Genomic DNA, 20,673 nt, shown 5'->3' with positions numbered 1-20,673 from the left:
TGGCACAGACAGAAGACTGCTCGGAATTCCAGTCTGTTCGATTGGCTGACAGATGTACACCGTATGTTACCTTCCGGATGGCAGAGACCAAGTTTAAAAACACACACAGCACCGAAGATCAGGTAGAACATTTACATCTCAAAGACACAGGAAGGGAAATGCAAGCTCCCCCTAGAAGGACTTTTGTTACTTTAAGGTCAGAATTCTGAAAAGGTGTCTTATCAAGCCGGTTTTCTCTAACTTAACTGTGTGCACAATAAAAAAGCCCCATCTTTGTCATTTTTGAGGCAAGATTTCCTTTAATTCCCAATTAAGTAAGTACTTGTAAGTATAAGGTTTGTACGTACATAAACCTGGCTGGAGTCTTAGTTGGAGGCAAAGATATTAGGCCAGCCTCTCACCTCATCACCCAGTCCAGAGCCCCCAGTGTCTTTTAGCCAGGCCCCCCACCCCCAGTATCTTTCAGCTTGGGAGCCAGGTGCCTGTTACACACCGCCACATAAAACTCTGGATCATCAACCAATAATCTGGAGCTCTGAGAACCAGGGGAGACTCACCCAGATTCGTCTGGAGTCTCTCAGGAGGTGGGTGGACAGAAGAGGCCTCTGCTGGTACCAAGGCTCCTGTTCCTCAGAGAGTTCAGGTGAAGGAGAGAAGTCAGCTCTAGGTCCCTTAGTGGTCGCCAGACTGTCACCTGGGGGATAAAAGAACACAATGTAAAAGTTGAGAATTATGTTTTAGTCAACAGGCATTCTGAGGACTACAGCCCAGGAGACAACCTCTGAGACGGCTCTGAGGGACTGCTCCGGAGACATAAGGGAAGAGCCAGGATCTGGAGAGTTTTTGCAACAGTAACAACCAAAACAAAAAACAAAAAAAACCAGGTAGTTGGAACATCAAAAGATTACTGCTAATTAGAGAAAACTAAAAATCTCAAGTTAATGAATTTAGTGCTTTTCCCTGTATGGGAAGATGCAAGAGTCTGGGCTCATTGAAATTATTCCTTTGATGTGCACCTATACCATCTAGGGCCAGTATCCTGCTTTTCTCCATCCTGAATCCCCTCAGGGTGCACTCTTGGGGGCAGCTGCAGTGGCTGAGGGCTTCATGGCCTCAACATCCTTTGTTTACTGAGATGACAGGCGACATTCTTTGTCCACAGTTTGCTTTATGTTTTTTGGAATATCAAAGTAAATCGGACACTATCTGCCCTACTCTTAATTTAGTTGAAATCATTCTTGGGTCAAGTGCTATCCAAATTCCACCCAAATTACCATTTCTATTTTCATTGGGTATTTAAATCATTGCCATTTCATAGCCTGGTGTTAGCACTACTGGCATCAGAGATGGACATAGAATTGCCATCTGTGATTTTGTATGGTGATGTTATGAGTTCACTGGACTTTTTGACCTCACTTCTCTACCACAATTCAGCCGGTGTGTCTAAGTGTTTAAATCTCAAAAATAAAAAAGACAGTTATGTTTATGTCATTTTTTGGTCATATAGATGTTTTAAATTTTTAGTTAAGTGATCTTATGAGTTTTGAGATTTTTTTGCCACACTTAGACAAAGCTTTCCAAATCAAAGTTTCTTTAAAAAAAAATTACAGTTGTTTTCCCCATAATCTTTTTTGTGTGTGACTGTAAATGTTCTTTTTTAAGCAAGAGTTTTATTGAGATACAAGTCACACACCATACAATCACGTCATCTGAAGGATACGACTCAGTGGTGTTTAGTATATTCACAGAGTTGAGCAACCGTCACCACAGTGTGTCTTAGAACGTTGCCATCATCCCAGAAAGAAAGCTCATACTCATTAACCATCACTCCCCAGCCCCTCCAGCCCTAGGTAACAACTCTCCATCCACTAATGGACATTTGGGTCGTTTCCACTGTGGGGCTGCTGTGAATAACATACCTATGAACATTCATGTACAAGTTTTTGTGCAGACATATGTTCTCTTTTATCTTAAGTATATACCTGAGGAAGGAGAGGTCAGAGGTCATGGGGGCAGGAGGCATTTCTGCCGCTGGCCTAGTTGCTGTGTAGCAGAGGGGTAGGCATCCGCCGCCACGTTCTGGAAGGTTCTTGGGCTCGACTAGGGCAGTAGCGCCAGGACTTCGGGTCTCTGCTGGCTGAGTGGAGCCGCCACCATGTTTGGCCGCTTGGTGGCGGGGAGGCTGGTGCAGACAGCTGCACAGCAAGTGGCAGAGGATAAATTTGTTGTTGACTTGCCTGATTATGAAAATATCAGCCGTGCTGTGGTTTTTATGCTGGGAACAGTCCCATTTCCTGAGGGAATGGGAGGATCTGTCTACTTCTCCTGTCCTGATTCAAATGGAATGCCAGTACGGCAACTCCTAGGATTTGCCGCAAGTGGGAAACCGAGTGCCATCTTCAAAACTTCAGGTCTTAAACCTGGAGGAGGAAGCCAGCACCCTTCTGGGGCCATGAATAGTGTCCGGACTCCATCTGTTGCTCACATGGGAAGTTCAGTGGAATTATTGGACAGTCTGGCTCAGCAGACTCCTGTAGGTAATGCTGCTGTGTCTTCAGTTGACTCATTTACTCAGTTCCCACAAAAGATGTTGGACAGCTCCTACAGTTTTGCTTCATTTGATGTCTCTCAGGCCCAGATGACACCAAGTCCATCTGAAATGTTCATTCCAACAAATGTGGTTCTGAAATGGTATGAAAACTTTCAAAGATGACTAGCACAGAACCCTCTCTTTTGGAAAACATAATCTGAATAAATTAATTTTTAATGGAAAAGAAAGTATATACCTATGACTGAGTTATCTGGAAACTGTATGTTTAACATTCTGAGGAACTGCCAGACTGTTTTCCGAAGTGGCTGCGCCATTTTACTCCCCCCGCCCAGCAGTGCACAAGGGTTCCAATTTCTGCACATCCTCTCCAGCACTTGTTATGTCTTATTGATTATAGCCGTCTTAGTGGATATAAAGTGGTATCGTGTTGTTTTGATTTGTATTTCTCTGATGGTTAATGATATTGAGCATCTTTTCATGTGCTTATTGGACATTTGTTTATCTCCTTTGGAGAAACATCTATTCAGATTCTTTGTGTGTTTTTAATTGGGTTGTTTGTCTTTTTGTTATTAGAAATTAGTTCTTTATATATGCCAGATACAAATCCCTTATCAGATATACGACATGCGGATATTTTCTCCCCTTCCATGAGTTATCTTTTCCCTTTCTTGTTGGTATCTTTTAAAAACAAAAAGTTATCATTTTTATGAAGGACAGTGTATCTGTTTTCTCTTTTGTTGCTTGTGCTTTTGGTGTCATAGCTAAGAAACCATTGCCTAATCCAAGGTCACAAATATTTACACCCTTTTTTTTTTTTTTGAGATAGCACTGAGGAGTTCCCATACACCCTTCACCCAGCTTAACTTCATATCCGTAGAACAATTGGTAAGAAACTAACATTGGTGCAGTACTGTTAACTAAACTACAGACTTTATTCAGATCCTTTTCTGTCCAGGACCCCACATTGCTTCAACTGTCACGTCTTCTCATATCAAGTCCACTTCAGTGTGGTAATTCCACTGTCTCTTCTTGTCTCTCATGACCTGGCACTTGCAGTGTGCGCTGGTCAGGCGCTTTGTAGGAGGTCCCTCGATCCGAGTCTGTCTGCTGCTTCCTCTCGATTAGACTAAGGTTGTGGATTTGGGGGAGGCATAGCACGAAGGTGAGGAGCCCTTCTCATGACATTACATCGTGTGATGCCAGGATGTCTTGTTGCTGGTAATGGTAAACTTGATCACTTGGGTAAAGTGTCTGTCATACTTCTCTAATGTAAAGCTAGTATTTTTCCCTGCCGCACTCTACTTGTTGGAAGCTAATCCTTAAGTTCAGCCCACACTCAAAAGCAGAGAGGCAAATAATTTGTGGATCTATCACCATAATCTTTTTTTAATTAATTAATTTATTTATTTTTGGCTGCGTTTAGTCTTCGTTGCTGCGCACGGGCTTTCTCTAGTTGTGGTGAGTGGGGGCTACTCTTCGTTGTGGTGCGTGGGCTTCTCATTGCTGTGTCTTCTCTTGTTGCGGAGCATGGGCTTGGCGCGTGGGCTCAGTAGTTGTGGCTCGTGGGCTCTAGAGCGCAGGCTCAGTAGTTGCAGCTCACGGGCTTAGTTACTGCGTGGCATGTGGGATCTTCCTGGACCAGGACTCGAACCCGTGTCCCCTGCATTGGCAGGTGGATTCTTAACCACTGCGCCACCAGGGAAGTCGTCACCATAAACTTTTATACTTTGACTTTTCCTGTTAAAATCATTGATCAAATGGAATTCATTTTCATATAAAGAGAGAGGTATACTTTTTTCCAAATTTTCTACTACCTGTCTCTGACCATTTAATGACGAGCTGTCTCTTCTTCCTTATTTGAAATGGTGTCTTTATCATATGACAGATCCTTAAGTGTATTCCGTCTATTTCTAAACTCTTTATTCTGTTCCTTTGATTATTCCATCCCTTCTCCCATAACAGATTTTAATTATTTAAGCTACAAATATAAGTTTTTATATCTTTCAGGGCTATTCCCAAGGGAGGATTCTCTGCCCTTCTTTTATTACGGGAAGGATTGCCATGGAGAGGAGTACCAGAGAAGGGAGTGAGAAATTGAAGATACAGGAGTTAGGGGGGTCTTTGACGTAGGAATGTCTCTAAGAAGATGGGAAAGGTTAGCCTCGTCATCCAGGTGGAAGGATTACTCTAAGTGAAGAGAAAAGACATCTCTTATTATAACCTGAGAGAATGAACAAAGGATGGACACAATACAGATTACATTAGAGGTTCGTGCCAGGAATTGAGACAGTTCCTACCTGATTGCTTCTGTCTTTCTGTGAGGTTTGATGTGCTTGGTTTCAGGTAAGGGAGGGAGGAGATAGAGGAGAAGGTTTAAGGACGACAGAGGTTTAATGAACATTCTTGCAGATAAATCTTTGCACACTTCTGTTTATTTCTATAAAATCCTGTTTGCTAACTCAGAGAATAGATACGTTTTTGAGGCTCTCAGAAGATGCTGCTATATGGCAGGGTCCACTTAATTTAAAAGGAAGCTGAAATGCAGTTTGCCACCTTGTCCCAGCATAACCATTAGTAACTGCCCCTTATTACTTTCAAAGTATCCAGTTTAGGTGATAAATTATATGGTCATTCTATTTATAAATGAAGCTTGACATGAGGTAAATTGAATAAATTAGTTTATTAGATACTTTTTTTTTTTTTTGCTGTACGCGGGCCTCTCACTGTTGTGGCCTCTCCCGTTGCGGAGCACAGGCTCTGGACGCGCAGGCTCAGCGGCCATGGCTCACGGGCCCAGCCGCTCCGCGGCATGTGGGATCTTCCCAGACCGGGGTACGAACCCGTGTACCCTGCATCGGCAGGCAGACTCTCAACCACTGCGCCACCAGGGAAGCCCTATTAGATACTTTTAAAATGTTATAATTTGAAAGCACTGCTTTCTGAGGAAAAGCCAGCTGAATTGTTCACCTAGGAAAGACAATTCACAGCTGAGGGCTCTGCAGCATAGATGTAACCATTCACTGACAGTCCGCAGTGTTGACGTGTCCAGAAGATATACATGTTTCCAAAGAGAAGGTATCACGTGGACTCATAAAATTTCAGGTCAAGGTGGTACCTCAGTGGAGGAGTTCCCTGGCGGTCCAGTGGTGAGGATTCAGCGCTTTCACTGCTGTGACCCCGGGTTCAGTCCCTGGTTGGGAAACTAAGATGCCGCAAGCTGCGTGGTGCGGCCCAAAACAAAAAAAAGATGGTCCCTTAGTGATCACCTGGTAGCCCTTTACTTTTTTGAATGAGGAAACTGAAATCTAAAGCAGTTAAATGATCTGTTTAAGGGTTTAGGGTAATTAACAGAAAACCAAACAGAAGCCAGATCTGATCCCCAGTCGTAGATTTTTTTTTTTTTGCTTTAAAAAAATTTTTTTTCAATCTACTGCTGAGAAAAACTAATTAGAAAAATAATACTGTTCATGATTTTTGTGCAGCATACCAGTGCTTTCATGCCTTACAAATTAAGAAAAATTATCTACCTCTGTGTGCTACAAGATGGTCTTCAACTTCTACTGTACCTCGAATCACTACCCACTATACTGTTCATCCCCGGGATAAGGACAAGCGATGGCAAGGTAAGTAATCATTTCTGTAAAATTGTTGAGACTTTTCTAGACAGTTTGTATCATTTTGTGGAGGTAAATACTGTATTTTTCATGATAGTGTAAAATCATCTAATAATATTTTATAACTTTACAAAATCTGTTACATATTAATATTTAGATAAGCAAATGCTTGCAAACTTATAATAATAAATCTCAGTAATAGAAGTTGGATTATGGAAGTTAAAATAAGATACGTCCTCGAACAGAACCTAAGAGAATAAACTAAGACAGTAATGGACTTAGTATAATTCTCATGGGAAGCAGAGGGGTTATTTCTATAAATAATGCTCTAAAGGATAGTGGGAACTTGTAACCCAGCCTGTAATTTTATCAGGTAATAGTCATCCCAGAATTGATATGTGGGTTTTTTTGGAGTATAGTTGATTTACAGTGTTGTGTTACTTTCTGCCTTACAGCAAAGTGAGTGGAATCTAAAAAAATGGTACAAATGAACTTCTTCGCAAAGCAGAAATGGAGTTACAGATGTTACATATGTTTCAACCCTCTCCCCTCCAGGGGTGAACATGGAGCGGTTTGCAGACGAGGCAGACGTGGTAATCGTGGGTGCCGGCCCTGCGGGGCTCTCAGCAGCCGCTCGGCTCAAGCAGCTGGCAGCCCAGCACGAGAAGGACATCCGCGTGTGTCTGGTGGAGAAAGCTGCTCAGATAGGCACGCACACACTCTCAGGGGCTTGCCTGGACCCACGAGCTCTCCAAGAGCTGTTCCCAGACTGGAAGGAGAAGGGAGTATGAAAAGTAGTTTTTTATACCCAGTCTCGTCTTTATTGCATCTCTATTTGCAAATGAAAGGAATGTGGAAAACCTTTTCACCCAGTTCTGTCTCTTAGAGGATACTTGTAGATAGATTTTTAATTGTAAAAGGGCCAAAAAATTTGAATCATATCAAATATAGTTAAAATTTTAAGCTATTAACTCATTTAATGCCTTCTGTACATGGTATCTGTGTACTGGATTTATGAGAAGGTATTATCTTGAGGAGATCTTTGGATAAATATAGCTTTTTGATTTTGAGGGTATTTCCTAACTTGTTCCATAGGTGTTTATATCATTGTTCTTAATAAAGTGTTCTATAACTTTCCTGGGACATTGCAGTATCTAAAGCCAAGGAGGATAATTTAATCTAATTTTCTAAGGAAATACATTAATAAGACCCCTTATAACGTAAGCAGAAAAGTCACTGGTATGATACACAGAGAATCAAGTGCTAGTTTTACTGCAGTCATCATTTGTATGACCTTGGTTAAAATATTGTACGCTATGCATCTCAATTTTTTTCTTCTGTAAGATGGGGTTTTTTGTTGTTGTTGTTGTTGTTTTATTTTTGGCTGCCTTGGGTCTTTGTTGCTGCGTGCGGGCTCTCTAGTTGCAGCGAGCAGTGGCTGCTCTTCGTTGCGGTGCACGGGCTTCTCACTGTGGTGGCTTCTCTTGTTGCAGAGTAAGGGCTCTAGGCGCACGGGCTTCAGTAGTTGTGGCACGCGGGCTCAGTAGTTGTGGCACGCGGGCTCAGTAGTTGTGGTGCATGGGCTTAGTTGCTCCGCAGCATGTGGGATCTCCCCAGACCAGGGCTCGAACCCATGTCCCCTGCATTGGCAGGCAGATTCTTAACCACTGTGCCACCAGGGAAGCCCTGTAAGATGGGTTTTATTACTCCTGTTCAAGGTATTCAGTGTTAGAATATTTAGTATCTGTGAACATACTCTGTAAAGATTGTTAAAAATCAAAATTCACCTGAGTAAATTTAAAGATCAAATTGGCTTTATTCAGTGATTCTGGGCAGCATCCCATCTAGCAAACAGAAGGGGGCTCCAAGGAGCAGCAGAAAAGGAAAGGGTTTGACAGGCAGAAAGTGGGTGGGGCATGGAAGTCATAAGCAAAAGGGTTATTTCAGGGTATTCCCTGGCAGGCCAGTGGTTAGGACTCTACGATTTAAAAAAAGGGGGGGGGAGGGAAAGGGTTAGTTCAGGCACTGTTGCCTACCAGGCGAGGCTTCAGGTGGTGCCTCACGAGGACTGGTGGAGAGGCTGACGCGTAAGATTACATTCCTTGGAGAGGCCGGAACTGAATGAGGTTAAGGTCAGGGCTGGGTTTGCTGACGTGGGGCTTAGCACAAGGGACGATACTCTTCTTTCTAAAGTAGTGAGCTCCTTGGAACTAGAAATGCTGTAACTATGCCTCATTAACTTTCTCTCTTCAATGTTATATCAAAAATAGGTATCACTGAATTATTATTGACACAATATCAGTTCTAATAGAAAAAGTTTTTCACATCAAAGCCTTATGTAGCCAGGCAGATCCAATCCCTTCCATGCCTGTTTATTGCCTTTATCCAGAGGAAAACTAAAACTCTTCTCTTTCCATGGAGCAGGAAGTTACAGCAGGTGCCTAGGCACCTCACACAGAGGCAGGGAGACAGGAAGACAGCCCCCCGATGTTCACTTTCAAAGGTGGCTCCAAGGCCCCCAGCAAAGACATTCCTGGGATGCAAACTGGCTTATTTAGGTTTAAAAAGATTCCCATGCATCTCAAAGAGACAAAGGATTTACGGTGTCAAGTTCTTCAAAGGAAGTGATGGAAGAAAAGTGAGGAGGATAGTTCCCTTTCCTTTTTGACACAGTAGTTTATGATTTGTATTTACCTCACGAGTATGAACTAAAGTCCTTTTCTCTCCTCCTTTTGTTTCCAGGCTCCACTTAACACTCCCGTAACAGAAGATAGATTTGGAATTTTGACAGAGAAATATAGAATTCCTGTGCCAATTCTCCCAGGTGAGGAATGATAAATACCCGTAGACTGAACAGAATTCCACAGCTGGAAGGAGCTGCATTTCATTGGGTGGAATCCCTTCCTTTTACAGATGAGAAAACTAAGTCCCAGAGACTCGAAGGACTTAACCAAAATTTCACAGCTAGCTTGTGGGGAAGAAAGCAGGCCTAGAGCCCAGTGCTTTTGTCTTCCAGTCTAGAAGAATTGAGATAGTCTTGTACGGCAACCAGGGATTTTTAATTTAGTCTGTAATGTCGTTTTCAATGTAATAATTTGAACTCTAGACCAGAATTGTTAGAAAATAAATTGAAATTATGGCCATAAGATGATGTGTGTGTATTTATGTAGAAATTAGACATTGATTAGAATTTCTAAATTAAGTATTTCTGTTTTTGAGATGTTTTACCCATAAAAAGTCAGACTTCTAAACCAAGCATGTATCTGTAGGTCTCCCGATGAACAATCATGGCAATTACATTGTGCGCCTGGGACATCTGGTGAGCTGGATGGGAGAGCAGGCGGAAGCCCTGGGTGTGGAAGTGTACCCCGGCTACGCGGCTGCAGAGGTTTGTGCGGCCCTGTTCTTAGTGCTTATAGGACGCGGTCTCTGTTTCTTCTGAAAAGCAACCAAGATGGGTGCAGAGGTAAATAGATGTATATTTTCCAACAGCCATAGGATTTTAGAATTGCAAGATCAGAAGAAATCTTAGCAAGATCTCACGCAAAGGGTACTTGAAGTCCTTGTCACCACATCATGTGACTGTCCAGCTTAGGACAACACCTTCAAGGATGAAAAAATATCTCCGATGTTTGGTTTGTTGGTGATACTCTCTTCCTTAAGTTGAGGAGACGTTTATTTACTGTTTTATACTGTGTGGAACGAATCTGTGCCCTCCTCCAGGGAGAACTCTCCAGTTATAACTATGCCCTGCTCTCCTTCCCTGCCTTCGCAGGTGGTTTTTCTCTTCCCAGTTAAATAGCCTCCATTCTTACAGCCACCATATAATATGTAAATATTTTGAGTCCCTTCAGTATTCTCCTTGCCCTCCTCTGACCGCGTTCCCTTTTTATTCCCTTTCGAAGTGGCACCCAGAATGTCTGCACTACTTCAAGCCTGCTGTACAGCAGAGCCATTCCCCTCTTCATTCTGGAAACTGTTCTCCCAGTAATTTCCTCAAAATAACTTCTGGTGGCCACATTGGACTGTAGCTTCTCACTGAATACTGTTGGGGAAATTATTAAAACTAAAATCTCCTGCCAGCCCAGAAAAATCACCTCTACATATTATAAACAAGAATGAAACAGTTTTTTTCTTGCCAAGACTACAGTGCAGCTACAGGCCATCTGCTAGGGAGGTCGCCGAAACAGAAAGAAATCTCACCCTTTTACAGAGTCAGGCAGATACAGTCCATTACATGCACGTTAATCGTCTCTATCCAAAGGACAAATAAAGCGTCCTGTATCTTTGTGACAAGTGGGAAGTGACAACGCGGAGGCCAGCACGGAGCCCAGACTCTTCCCCCAGAGAGAGGGAGACCGGCCACCATCCTCCTCCTTGGTCACATCTCAGGTGTGTCCCCGAGTACCCAAGAAACTCATTGCTGAGATACAGACCTGGCAGGAGTCTTACTTAGCTTTTAACATGACTCCCATATATCTAAGAGAGACAGAGAAAGGGTTTACAGTTAAGTTTTCTAAAGGAAATGCTAAAAAAAATCTGGATGAGAGAGGGAGTGTTCTTGTTTTTGGCACAAGCGAAAATTGAAAAACTTTGTTTTTACCTTTACAGTATATAAACCAAATAAAATACATGGTCCCTGCATTACACTTGCCACTACTGATTTCTGGTTTCCCAGTTCATGCACATGCATTTGGTTTTGCATTTCTCCCAGTTAAACTGTCTTCAACAGGAATCAAAGTCACAAGTAGGTGTTTTGTAGCATCCATGATTTTCACTTTTTGAGTGTATCTGCACACATGCCCGCTCGCGTGCGCTCTCTCTCCCTCCGTGTCTCTCTCTGTCTCTCTCTGGTCCCCTGCAGCTCTCCTCTCCTCCCCAGGTTTTGTACACCGAGGCCGTTTTCGGGTCCAGGCCACAGCCACATACTACTGTGGATTTGTTTTCAAGGTGTCACGTCCATTGCTGCTGGTTCTTGTTTCGCCTTTCCTCTCCCGTGCTTTCTGCTGTGAGGTTCTAGTGTACAGTTTGTTCTTTCCTGTCCAAAGAGCATTTTCCTCCAGAGGAAACAGAAACCAAATAAGAGAATTGTTATTGCTCATCTTCAGAATCATACCTTTGACCAGTTTTCCCTTTTCTTTGTGGTCCAGAAATAACTTGGACTGCCTTCAGCCCCTCTCTGTTTTGTCTTGTTGTTTGGTCTTTTGGTTTTGGGGTCTGGGCTCACTGGAGACAGAGGCTTTCCCGACACTCTCCTCAGCCGCCCACCTGACGGTCCAGCCTGTCACGGGCGCTGACCCCAAGTTCTGTGCACATGCCTTTGACCCCTGAACTCGTCAGAGGGCTTCCTGCTGCATCTTCCCGGCTCCTTCGTTGTTCTCTGGCAGCTCCCCCTGTTCTTTCTCACCAGGTCGGGGCATTTCCTTCATTTCCAGCTGTTTGAGCTGTGTTTTGTCTAGGAGGGAGTAGCTTAGAAGCACATCCCCTTTTTTTGCTGGAACGTTCTTAAGCCTTTGTCTCTATAACATTGAGAACAAGCTCACCTTCTAAAAATCGAAGGCTGTTTGTTTCTTTGCAAGTGGTTGTGAATCCCCAGGTGATAACCAAACGTGTTTTCATTCTAGATCCTTTTTCATGAAGACGGTAGCGTGAAAGGAATTGCCACCAACGACGTAGGGATACAGAAGGATGGTGCGCCCAAGGTATGCACGTAACAGTTCTGCGCTTCGCAAACTGACAGTGAAAGAGAAAGAATCAACTCACACCCAATAATTTAGTCTTGCTACAAACTGCACATTAATTAGGTGCATGTTAGAACATTAGTTATTAATGTGGAATTTTTCTCATTGTTAAAAAATAGAGAAACATCTTTGAACTAACCGTAATTTAGGCAAGTAGATATAACATGTTTAACAATGATTTTCTTAAAAGAAAAAACATGACATACAAATATCAAACAAACATGGGTCAAAGATTTTATTTCACTCATTAATTAATGAGGGAATCAGTAAGATGTTACAACCAGTTCAAGGAGAATCAAAAACTATGCACACGTGGGTCAGCAGCTGGGCCACCTCCACAGTTTCCACTTCTGTGGACAAGAGTCATTTGCATTATTACTGTCAGTAATGCTGATGGACTCTTTGACAGGATTTTGACATCTTTTGGTAAATGCAAAACTGATTGACCTCATCTCTTTCAAAATAGGCTTCAATGGCCTTCTGGTTTTCACAACTTGTTATTTTTGCATTTGTAAAAGAAGAGCTCCTAAGACATGGATCTCACACTCTGTAAGATCCCTTGGAAAGGACAAGGAAAAAAAATACCTTGCTTTCCTATGATAACAAGAGCAAAACACAAATTAACATCTTGATAAACTAACTTGCCTATTCATGTTTATTTGTTAATTGTCTTAATTTCTCAAGTAGATTAGAACCTCAGAGATCATGGAGGGTTACTCCAGAGCTAGCATAGTGCCAGGCAGTGCCAGGGCCGCAGTAGAGATTTGTCAACTCCTAGTTAGTCCTCTCTGCCATTCTAGAACAGAGCTGGGCATCCAGTCTAAGCCTCCTCCAGCAGATCGTCCTGCTTTTCAATCCTTCCTGCACAGAGATTAGCAAGTGGCAAAGCTCTCGAGTCTTACCTGCATCGTGGTTCTCCTAGTGGCTTGGCTGGCTGCCCCAGAATCGCCTGAGGCCTTGGGGCTCAGCCTGTCCTGTGGCAGGGCCCGAGAAGCTGTCTTGTATCAAGCCCCAGGGGTTCTGATGCATAGCCAGGTTTGCAACACCTGGTATCTCATCCTGCTTCTTATAGTGTGACCTGTACCCTCAGCACAGAAGGCCAGACTCTGATAGCAGGAGTTTGCAACAAAGTAAGAGTTTATTGCGGGGCTCCCAGCAAGGGGGTGTGAGACAAGCCTTGCAGATCCACTGCACCCAGTCTTTGGGTTCGGGGTGTTTTAAAGCAGAAGAATAAAGAAGCTGGGAAGAATCATCATCTCGTGACATTTCTTACTCTGTTTCGGGGGTCAGGGTGTCTCTGACTGACGATGCTCTGGCCGGGTGGTCCACACCTCGGGGGTCTCTGGGCTCATCTTGCCCTGGAGAAACAGCCTGAGTTTGTACGTTAATGATGAGATCTACAAGAGCCATTTTAGTACAGTGACTATGTTATCAGTGACAGCCATTGTAGTCATCGGACTCTAGTTGACTGGTGTTGAGTGAGCACAGGATGAGGTCAGAGGGCACAGAAAGGGAACAGAGTTCTGGATGGAGAGGAATCATGAACTCAGTAAGGGAGCTCGGGCTTAAGGGAACTCAGTGATGATAAAAGAATACTGTCTTTCTTACATTCTTTCCTGTGTTATGGCTATTCTTTTCTGTATTATGATCATTTGATTATAAATTGCATTTTATTCTTTAAAAACGTCCGTATTTAATATTACAGCAACATTGAAGCACGCAAATTCTACCATTCTGATAGTTCTTTTTGTGTGTGTATTGTCAGGGTATTTGTTCAAATGTATATTTTTGTGTCTTGTGCTTTGTAGTTGTAAAAACACTCATATATTGTATTTATATAGATATAAAAGCATAGAAGAGTATAGTGGAGTCTCAGTAATTTGAGTTTGTAAATTTCTTTTTCTTTTTTTTAAAATTTATTTATTTATTTTTGGCTGTGTTGGGTCTTCGTTGCTGCGTGCGGCTTTCTCTAGTTACGGCGAGCAGGGGCTACTCTTCGTTGCTGTGCGCAGGCTTCTCATTGCAGTGGCTTCTCTTGTTGTGGAGCATAGGCTCTAGGCACGCGGGCTTCATTAGTTATGGCTCGTGGGCTCAGTAGTTGTGGCTCGCGGGCTCTAGAGCGCAGGCTCAGTAGTTGTGGCGCACAGGCTTAGTTGCTCTGCAGCATGTGGGATCTTCCCGGACCAGGGCTTGAACCTGTGTCCCCTACATTGGCAGGCGAATTCTTAACTACTGTGCCACCAGGGGAGTCCCCCTTTCTTTTTTTTTAATTTATTTTATTTATTTTTGGCTGTGTTGGGTCTTTGTTACTGTACGTGGGCTTTCTCTAGTTGTGGTGAGCAGGGGCTACTCTTTGTTGCGGTATGTAGGCTTCTTATTGTGGTAGCTTCTCTTGTTGTGGAGCATGGGCTCTAGGTGCGTGGGCTTCAGTAGTTGTGGCTCGCGGGCTCTGGAGTGCAGGCTCAGTAGTTGTGGCGCACGGGCTTAGTTGCTCTGCGGCACATGGGATCTTCCCAGACCAGGGCTCAAACCCGTGTCCCCTGCATTGGCAGGTGGATTCTTAACCACTGCGCCACCAGGGAAGCCCATGCAAGTTTATTTTCATACGGCTGGTGGGGTGAGGAGAAGCAGGGATGGATTCTTTGTTCTCCGCCAATTGGCTCCGTTGATCCCGGCGTGGTTAGGCTTCCTCCTGCTCTTGCACGGAAACATTCTCGTCGCTCACAGACACCTCCGCCTGGTGGTACCCAGTTCTCTGTCCTCTCACTTGGCCCCTGGTGGGCAGTGCTGGCACAGCTGAATAACTTTTTCATTCCTGAAACACTGTCTGGACCTGGCTTTTCACACCACCTTCTCCTGGTTTTCCTGGTGTTTCAGGGCCCCTCCTGCCGCCTTTGCTTGCTCTTCCTCTGCGCCCTGTCCTCTGAGTATCCAGTGACAGTGCTTGAAACACGTCTACCCTGAGTCCCAGAATCCTGCGTCCTGCTGCTCATTCAGTAGCTCTAATCTTAGGTCTAATAGGCATCTTACTGTCAGAATTCTGATGTGGATGTTTTCATGTTTCAGAGGTTAAGTAACTTGCCCAGGGTCAGGCCACTGTTAGGTAGTGGAGCTGGGGTTGGAATAGAGGCTCTAGAGCTGCCCCTTGCACACTAAGGAGCATATTGCCTCTAAGAGGAATATTTTAGTCCATTAAGATCGAGTTGTTTTATAAGTGGTGCTGAGTAAACTGCATGTCCATCTGGAAGCAAATAGTTAGACTTTCATTTTATTTTAATTCTGATGATTTCTTAAAACAATAAAAAAATTAGAAATCTAGGTTATAATTACAACCTAGGTGTAGGGTAGATAAACCATCCTATAAAGGCAAGAAATTAAAAACCTATAAGAGGCAGGCCTTTTTTAACTATTTAAAAATTAAACACTTCTGTATACCAAAAATACTAGTGAGTCTGCAGATAAGCAGGAGATCAGGGGAAAATTTTTGACGACCCGTGATGTCAAAGAGCACTTCTACATTGACAAGAAAAAAGCGAACACAGTAGAAAAACGGGCAGAATCTTACAAAATGAAGAGCAGATCCCGGCGAGCAGTAACCACTAGCCAGGAGGCAGGTCCTCTGATGCCTCTTATCTGGGCCCCAGGCTCCTGTGCCGGCTCCCCAGCCCTCCTCACGGCACACAGTCACACCTAGTCCTTGCACGCCCGCGTAGTTACTTATGTTTAGCTCTGCCTCCGTGCCTGGCCCCAGGGAAAGGGACAGTGTTTTTCTGTCATCTCTGCCCCAGTGCCTAGCATACAACCTGGCACACCAGAGGTGCTCAGTTAATATTTCTTGAATCAAAAAGAAAAAGTTGCTGAAAAGAGTAATCCAGAAAATGCAAATTAAAATAGCAGTAAGTTAGCCAGCTCTGCACTTAGCAAAACCGTGAAAGGAACAGTTATACTGTCACTAGCTAGAAATAGGAAAAGGGTCTTCTTATACACTGTGGGTGGAAATGTGAATTGTTCAGGCTTTGGGGAAAGCAGTCTGGGAACATCTCATAAAATAAAAGTAGGTGTGCCCTTTGATTGTACAGTGCCACTCCTGGGAACCTAGCTTACAGGAATAAAAGCACCAATGTTGTAAGGATACATATACAGGGTGTATGTTTTATGACATTGCTTATCATAGCAAATAAACTGGAAACAGTGAATGGCTATTACCCATTAGCAGAATGGCTGGATAACCTATGGTGTTCCCACACGGACTACTGCCCGCCATTAAAAAGAAAGATTTGAGCCACATAGTGACTTGGAAAGGTTTCCATGAAGTATTATTGTGAGAGAAGTAAGATACAGAAAAGTCTGTATTATATGATGCTACCATTGTGAAATGAATCAGGAACCAAAAAAGTTGAGGTGTCTAAATACCTCAGTCCACAGGTGCGTATGTATATATATTTGGGTAAAACTTGGCGTGCTAGGCTGTTAACAGGGTTTATGGATGAGTGAAGTATAGTAAGAGGAAGGAGATGGGAACAAATCCAAAGGTACTCAGCACAGTCACTTATAGGACGTGTGTGCACGTGTATGACGTTGGTGAGCTCTGCACAGAGAAACACAGAGTCACTGTTCAGACTCTCTAGTGACTGAATGTATGAAATCAGTAGTGAAATAGTTCTTACCACTTATACCGAGAATATTTCGCGTCAAGGATATCAATCTGAGCCATGCTTATAATAGTGAAACAGCCTGGAATAACCTAAACGTCCAGTTATTGAGAGCTGATTGAGAAGGTAGGAATCTATTCAAGCATTAAAAATGAATGCTTAGGGCTTCCCTGATGGTGCAGTGGTTAAGAATCCGCCTGCCAGTGCGGGGGACACGGGTTCGAGCCCTGGCCTGGGAAGATCCCACATGCCGTGGAGGAACTAAGCCCGTGCGCCACAACTACTGAGCCTGCACTCTATAGCCTGTGAGCCACAGCTACTGAGCCCGCGAGCTACAGCTACTTGAGCCTGCATGCCTAGAGCCCGTGCTCCGCAGCAAGAGAAGCCACCACAGTGAGAAGCCTGTGCACCACAATGAAGAGCAGCCCCTGCTCTCTGCAACTAGAGAAAGCCGGCGCACAACAACGAAGACCCAACGCGGCCAAAAATTAATTAATTAATTAAAAAATGAATGTTTAATTTGGTATATATTGCCTTAGGCAAATCACTTTATATTGTATAATGTGAAAACAGTTATAAAATGCTTTGTCCGTGTAAACCTTTTTTTTGTATGAATGTTTCTGTATACACACAATACCTGTAAACATATGAATGGAGAAATACCGGGAAATATATATTTCATAAGAGACTTTCCTTATTATTCTGCATTCCTTTATTCAGGAGCTTTACTGAGTACCTACCATGTGCCGGATATAAGTGCAAAATACAGAGAGCAAGAGAGAGAGAGAGACTTTTTAATTGTAGCTTATTTTTTCCCCTTGGAAAAAACAAGTTTCAGTTTTACAGTATATATCCAGCAATAGAGAACAAGTAAAATTAAAGTGAAAAGAGCAAGTAGCTGAAGAGTATGTTTACGATGATCTTGTTTGTGTTAGAAGCATATAAACAGACTCATGTAGTTTTTTTATTCATGGAAATTTTCTGGCATGATTTACAAGAAATCTATTAATGGTGTTTTTTGCTTCAAATCATGGGACTAGAAAATCAGGAACAATGGGGAAATGGCCTTTCACTTTAAAAAAATTTTCTTTTACTTATATAAGTTTCAGGTGTCTAGCATTATAATTTGACATCTGTATACACTAGACAGTGGTGAGCACCCCAAGCCTGGTTACCACCTATCACCACACACTGACCCCCTTCACTCATTTCGGCTGCCCCCCTTCACTTCTCACTGTACATTCATTTGTAGATAATTTTTCGTGGGGGGATGAGCATGCTTTATTTGTTTTTTTAATGCATACAGACTTAACCATTCGATCAATATGACAAAGACACAAGATACGTTATAAAATTTAAATTAGATTCCACTTACAACAGTGTTTAGTTCTGTTACTAAAATTATATATCTGCACCTTCTCTTCTATACCTGAATCATAGATCAATTCAAAATTGACCAGAATGTGAATATTTTTAAAATTGTCAAACATTGCAATTTAACGTGTTCCTGTTTCTTAGACAACTTTTGAGCGGGGGCTGGAACTACATGCCAAAGTCACAGTCTTTGCAGAGGGCTGCCACGGACACCTGGCCAAGCAGCTGTACAGGAAGTTCGACTTGAGGGCCAACTGCGAGCCCCAGACGTACGGGATCGGGCTCAAGGAGGTACTCGAGTTTGCCGGTGTGACTTTCGTGTGAAAAGATGAAGCTTACATTCGTTTGTATTGTGTGGTTTATAAATTGATTTAATTTTATAGTTATATTTTTCATTAACCTGAAATGTTCATAATGACTGAAAACATTAGGGATATTTTTCAAGGGGCTGGAGAATATTACTAATCAAATTTTACTATTACCTAAATTGTGTCTGCATGTTCTAGTTGTTTTATCAGATGTTGATTGAAGTGTTGAATTTGAAAATATTTGTGATACTGATTTTTTTCATGGTAATGCCATCTGCCCTAATAGGATTTGACCTGTTATCCAATGCTCTTTGTAAAATGACCACATCCTACAAGAATTGTTTATTCAAAATTATAACGTAAAGATAATTTAGTTTATGAAATATACACTCAGCCATAGTATATTGACCTGCAGCCTAAAATTTAATTAGGCTGAGTGTTGTATATTTTCTCAGTTTATCCAGACCTTAGGTCTATTAGTGCAAAAGTTTCATCATAACTCTTTTGTTAAGAATCTTTTTAGGGTAAAGCTCAGAAAGTTTCAAATTCTATATATAACTAGATTCATTATATTGTGGGTAAGGGCTTAATTGTTTTGGTAGACTGTACATAATTCTGTGTGGTGGCACGTCATATCTGATTTTTAGATAACATTTCCTGTGGAAATTGTTGTTTGCAATTTAAAACTTAACCATTCTGAAAACAGGATGATCAGTTAGCTTCAGTCGGGGAGAGGGTGGTGCAGGAGGGAGCACACTGGTTTTTTTAACTGAAGAATGACATCTGTCCTGTAAAGTAACAGATCCGAAGTGCAGGGCGCAGCTCACGTTCATGAGGCGAACACGCCCGTGTGGCCGTCACCCGGGTCAAGGTGTAGGTGGTTCCCAGCACCCCATCTCTTCAGCGGCGTTTCCCACAACCGCACGAACGCCTTACCCATCTGAGAACTTAATTAATGTCTTACAGAGTTCCTCACCTGTTTCTTTACTCCGATCATCCTGCTGCATTTTGATGTCATTTTCTGGGATATTTGAAGTACTTTTTTGTGTGTTTCTCTTATTTCTGCTTTTCAGTTGTAACTTTCATAAATAAGACATAAAACTTAGCAAGTTTTATACATGTGGTGACATAAAACATCTAAATAATACTCTAGGACTTTTTTTTAAAGTTATGGATTATCGATGAGAAGAAGTGGAAACCCGGGAGAGTTGATCACACTGTCGGCTGGCCCCTGGACAGACACACGTATGGGGGCTCATTCCTCTATCACCTGAATGAAGGGGAGCCCCTCGTAGCGCTCGGCTTCGTGGTAAGTTACACTCCGTGATGGGAAGTTCCACTCTGAGAGCCACTGGGTCTTCAGTGTCACAAATCCAGGGCTTTGCATCTGGAGAATGTAAAAGGCTTCTCATTTAAAGCTTCCTCTCTGCTTTTGTCCACATCTGAAGTGCTTATGGCCACTGTAGACAGTGGTCTGCTTCAGCTCACATAGCTGTAGTACAGTAGCTGCTACACGCCAGGCCCTGTGCTGGATGCTTCCCTGGGAATCCTGGTCCATAAAAATCCTGTGAAGTTGGCCTAGCGTTATTTTACCGGTGGGAAAACTGAAGTCCAGACAAGCTAAACAGCCTTCCCAGACACACGCATTAAGTGACAGAGGCAGGACTCATGCCCGAACCTGTCTGACCTGAAGCCCATGTCCACTGTGGCATGCCACTGCAGGAAGTGCAGTCCGTACTGGGTTTGAACCTCTAACTAAAACAGGACCATTTCCTCCCTTTTGGTCGCTTAAACATCCTTACAGTAAATTACATCTTGAACATTACAAGGAATGGAAAAGTGATATGAGTTACTGCACCTTGCAGTTGCAGCTTTATAGTTCAATGTCATGATTAGACTTGTACATGACACGTTGTTAAATTTATGTATTATTGTGTTCGGTGCATCACTTTGATTTAGTTTTTATAGTGACTTAATCTTTTCAAAGCAAAAAGCGTTTGGTTATTAATTTCAGCATTTTTGGTAAAAATGTAATCTCTAATGTTTTTCACCTTCTTTTTTTGTAAGTGCGATTACATTCTTTTTCTTCATTTTTGCCTCAGTAGTACTGCATCGAGCTTATTAGTTTATTTCTGGAGTTGGTATTGAGAAATGAATGATAAATTATTACAACTCCTTTTGTAGAAACATAATGTGTAACACTTACCTACAAATATTTTTCTAATTTGGACTTTGATTTACAAAGCACAATGATTTATTAATACGTTCTAAATGTTTTCAAGTTCTGCCAATTCTAAACACATGGCATCCTTTTGTTTACCCTTTCTTTTCCAAACAGATTTTATTGGGTTATTTATTTAAATTTGGGTCATTGCATACCTTTCTCTAAGTACTTGGAGTACAAGCAGTTTAATGTACATGTTCTCTGGTAAA

General features: G+C 42.5%; 2 protein-coding genes and 1 pseudogene across 8 annotated transcripts in view; 2 read left to right on the top strand and 1 right to left on the bottom strand.

Annotated features, from left to right (window-relative positions):
- The window catches only part of ETFDH (electron transfer flavoprotein dehydrogenase), a 34,429-nt gene that overhangs the window by 5,863 nt on the left and 7,893 nt on the right, over nucleotides 1-20,673 (top strand). For 4 of the 7 annotated variants that reach the window (XM_067737070.1, XM_067737069.1, XM_067737064.1 and 1 more), the window contains exons 2-8: nucleotides 6,034-6,174; nucleotides 6,721-6,950; nucleotides 8,908-8,989; nucleotides 9,435-9,553; nucleotides 11,790-11,867; nucleotides 18,077-18,223; nucleotides 19,409-19,549. In XM_067737070.1, coding sequence (XP_067593171.1) covers nucleotides 6,034-6,174; nucleotides 6,721-6,950; nucleotides 8,908-8,989; nucleotides 9,435-9,553; nucleotides 11,790-11,867; nucleotides 18,077-18,223; nucleotides 19,409-19,549 — 938 coding nt within the window. Of the gene's footprint in view, nucleotides 1-741; nucleotides 885-6,033; nucleotides 6,179-6,720; nucleotides 6,951-8,907; nucleotides 8,990-9,434; nucleotides 9,554-11,789; nucleotides 11,868-18,076; nucleotides 18,224-19,408; nucleotides 19,550-20,673 lie in introns of all 7 variants that reach the window. The other 3 variants (XM_067737066.1, XM_067737068.1, XM_067737067.1) reach the window with 2 other exon arrangements.
- Nucleotides 893-6,020, top strand: LOC137224089 (protein Hikeshi pseudogene; annotated as a pseudogene).
- The window catches only part of PPID (peptidylprolyl isomerase D), a 29,821-nt gene continuing 28,841 nt past the window's right edge, over nucleotides 19,694-20,673 (bottom strand). Inside the window, exon 10 of the mRNA XM_067737073.1 lies at nucleotides 19,694-19,805. Coding sequence (XP_067593174.1) covers nucleotides 19,750-19,805 — 56 coding nt within the window. The 3' untranslated portion in view covers nucleotides 19,694-19,749. The remainder of the gene's footprint in view (nucleotides 19,806-20,673) is intronic.

Source organism: Pseudorca crassidens, chromosome 4, assembly GCF_039906515.1.
Source record: "Pseudorca crassidens isolate mPseCra1 chromosome 4, mPseCra1.hap1, whole genome shotgun sequence".
In the NCBI taxonomy this organism is placed as follows: domain Eukaryota; kingdom Metazoa; phylum Chordata; class Mammalia; order Artiodactyla; family Delphinidae; genus Pseudorca; species Pseudorca crassidens.
This window is presented reverse-complemented; position numbering and strand designations above follow the sequence as displayed.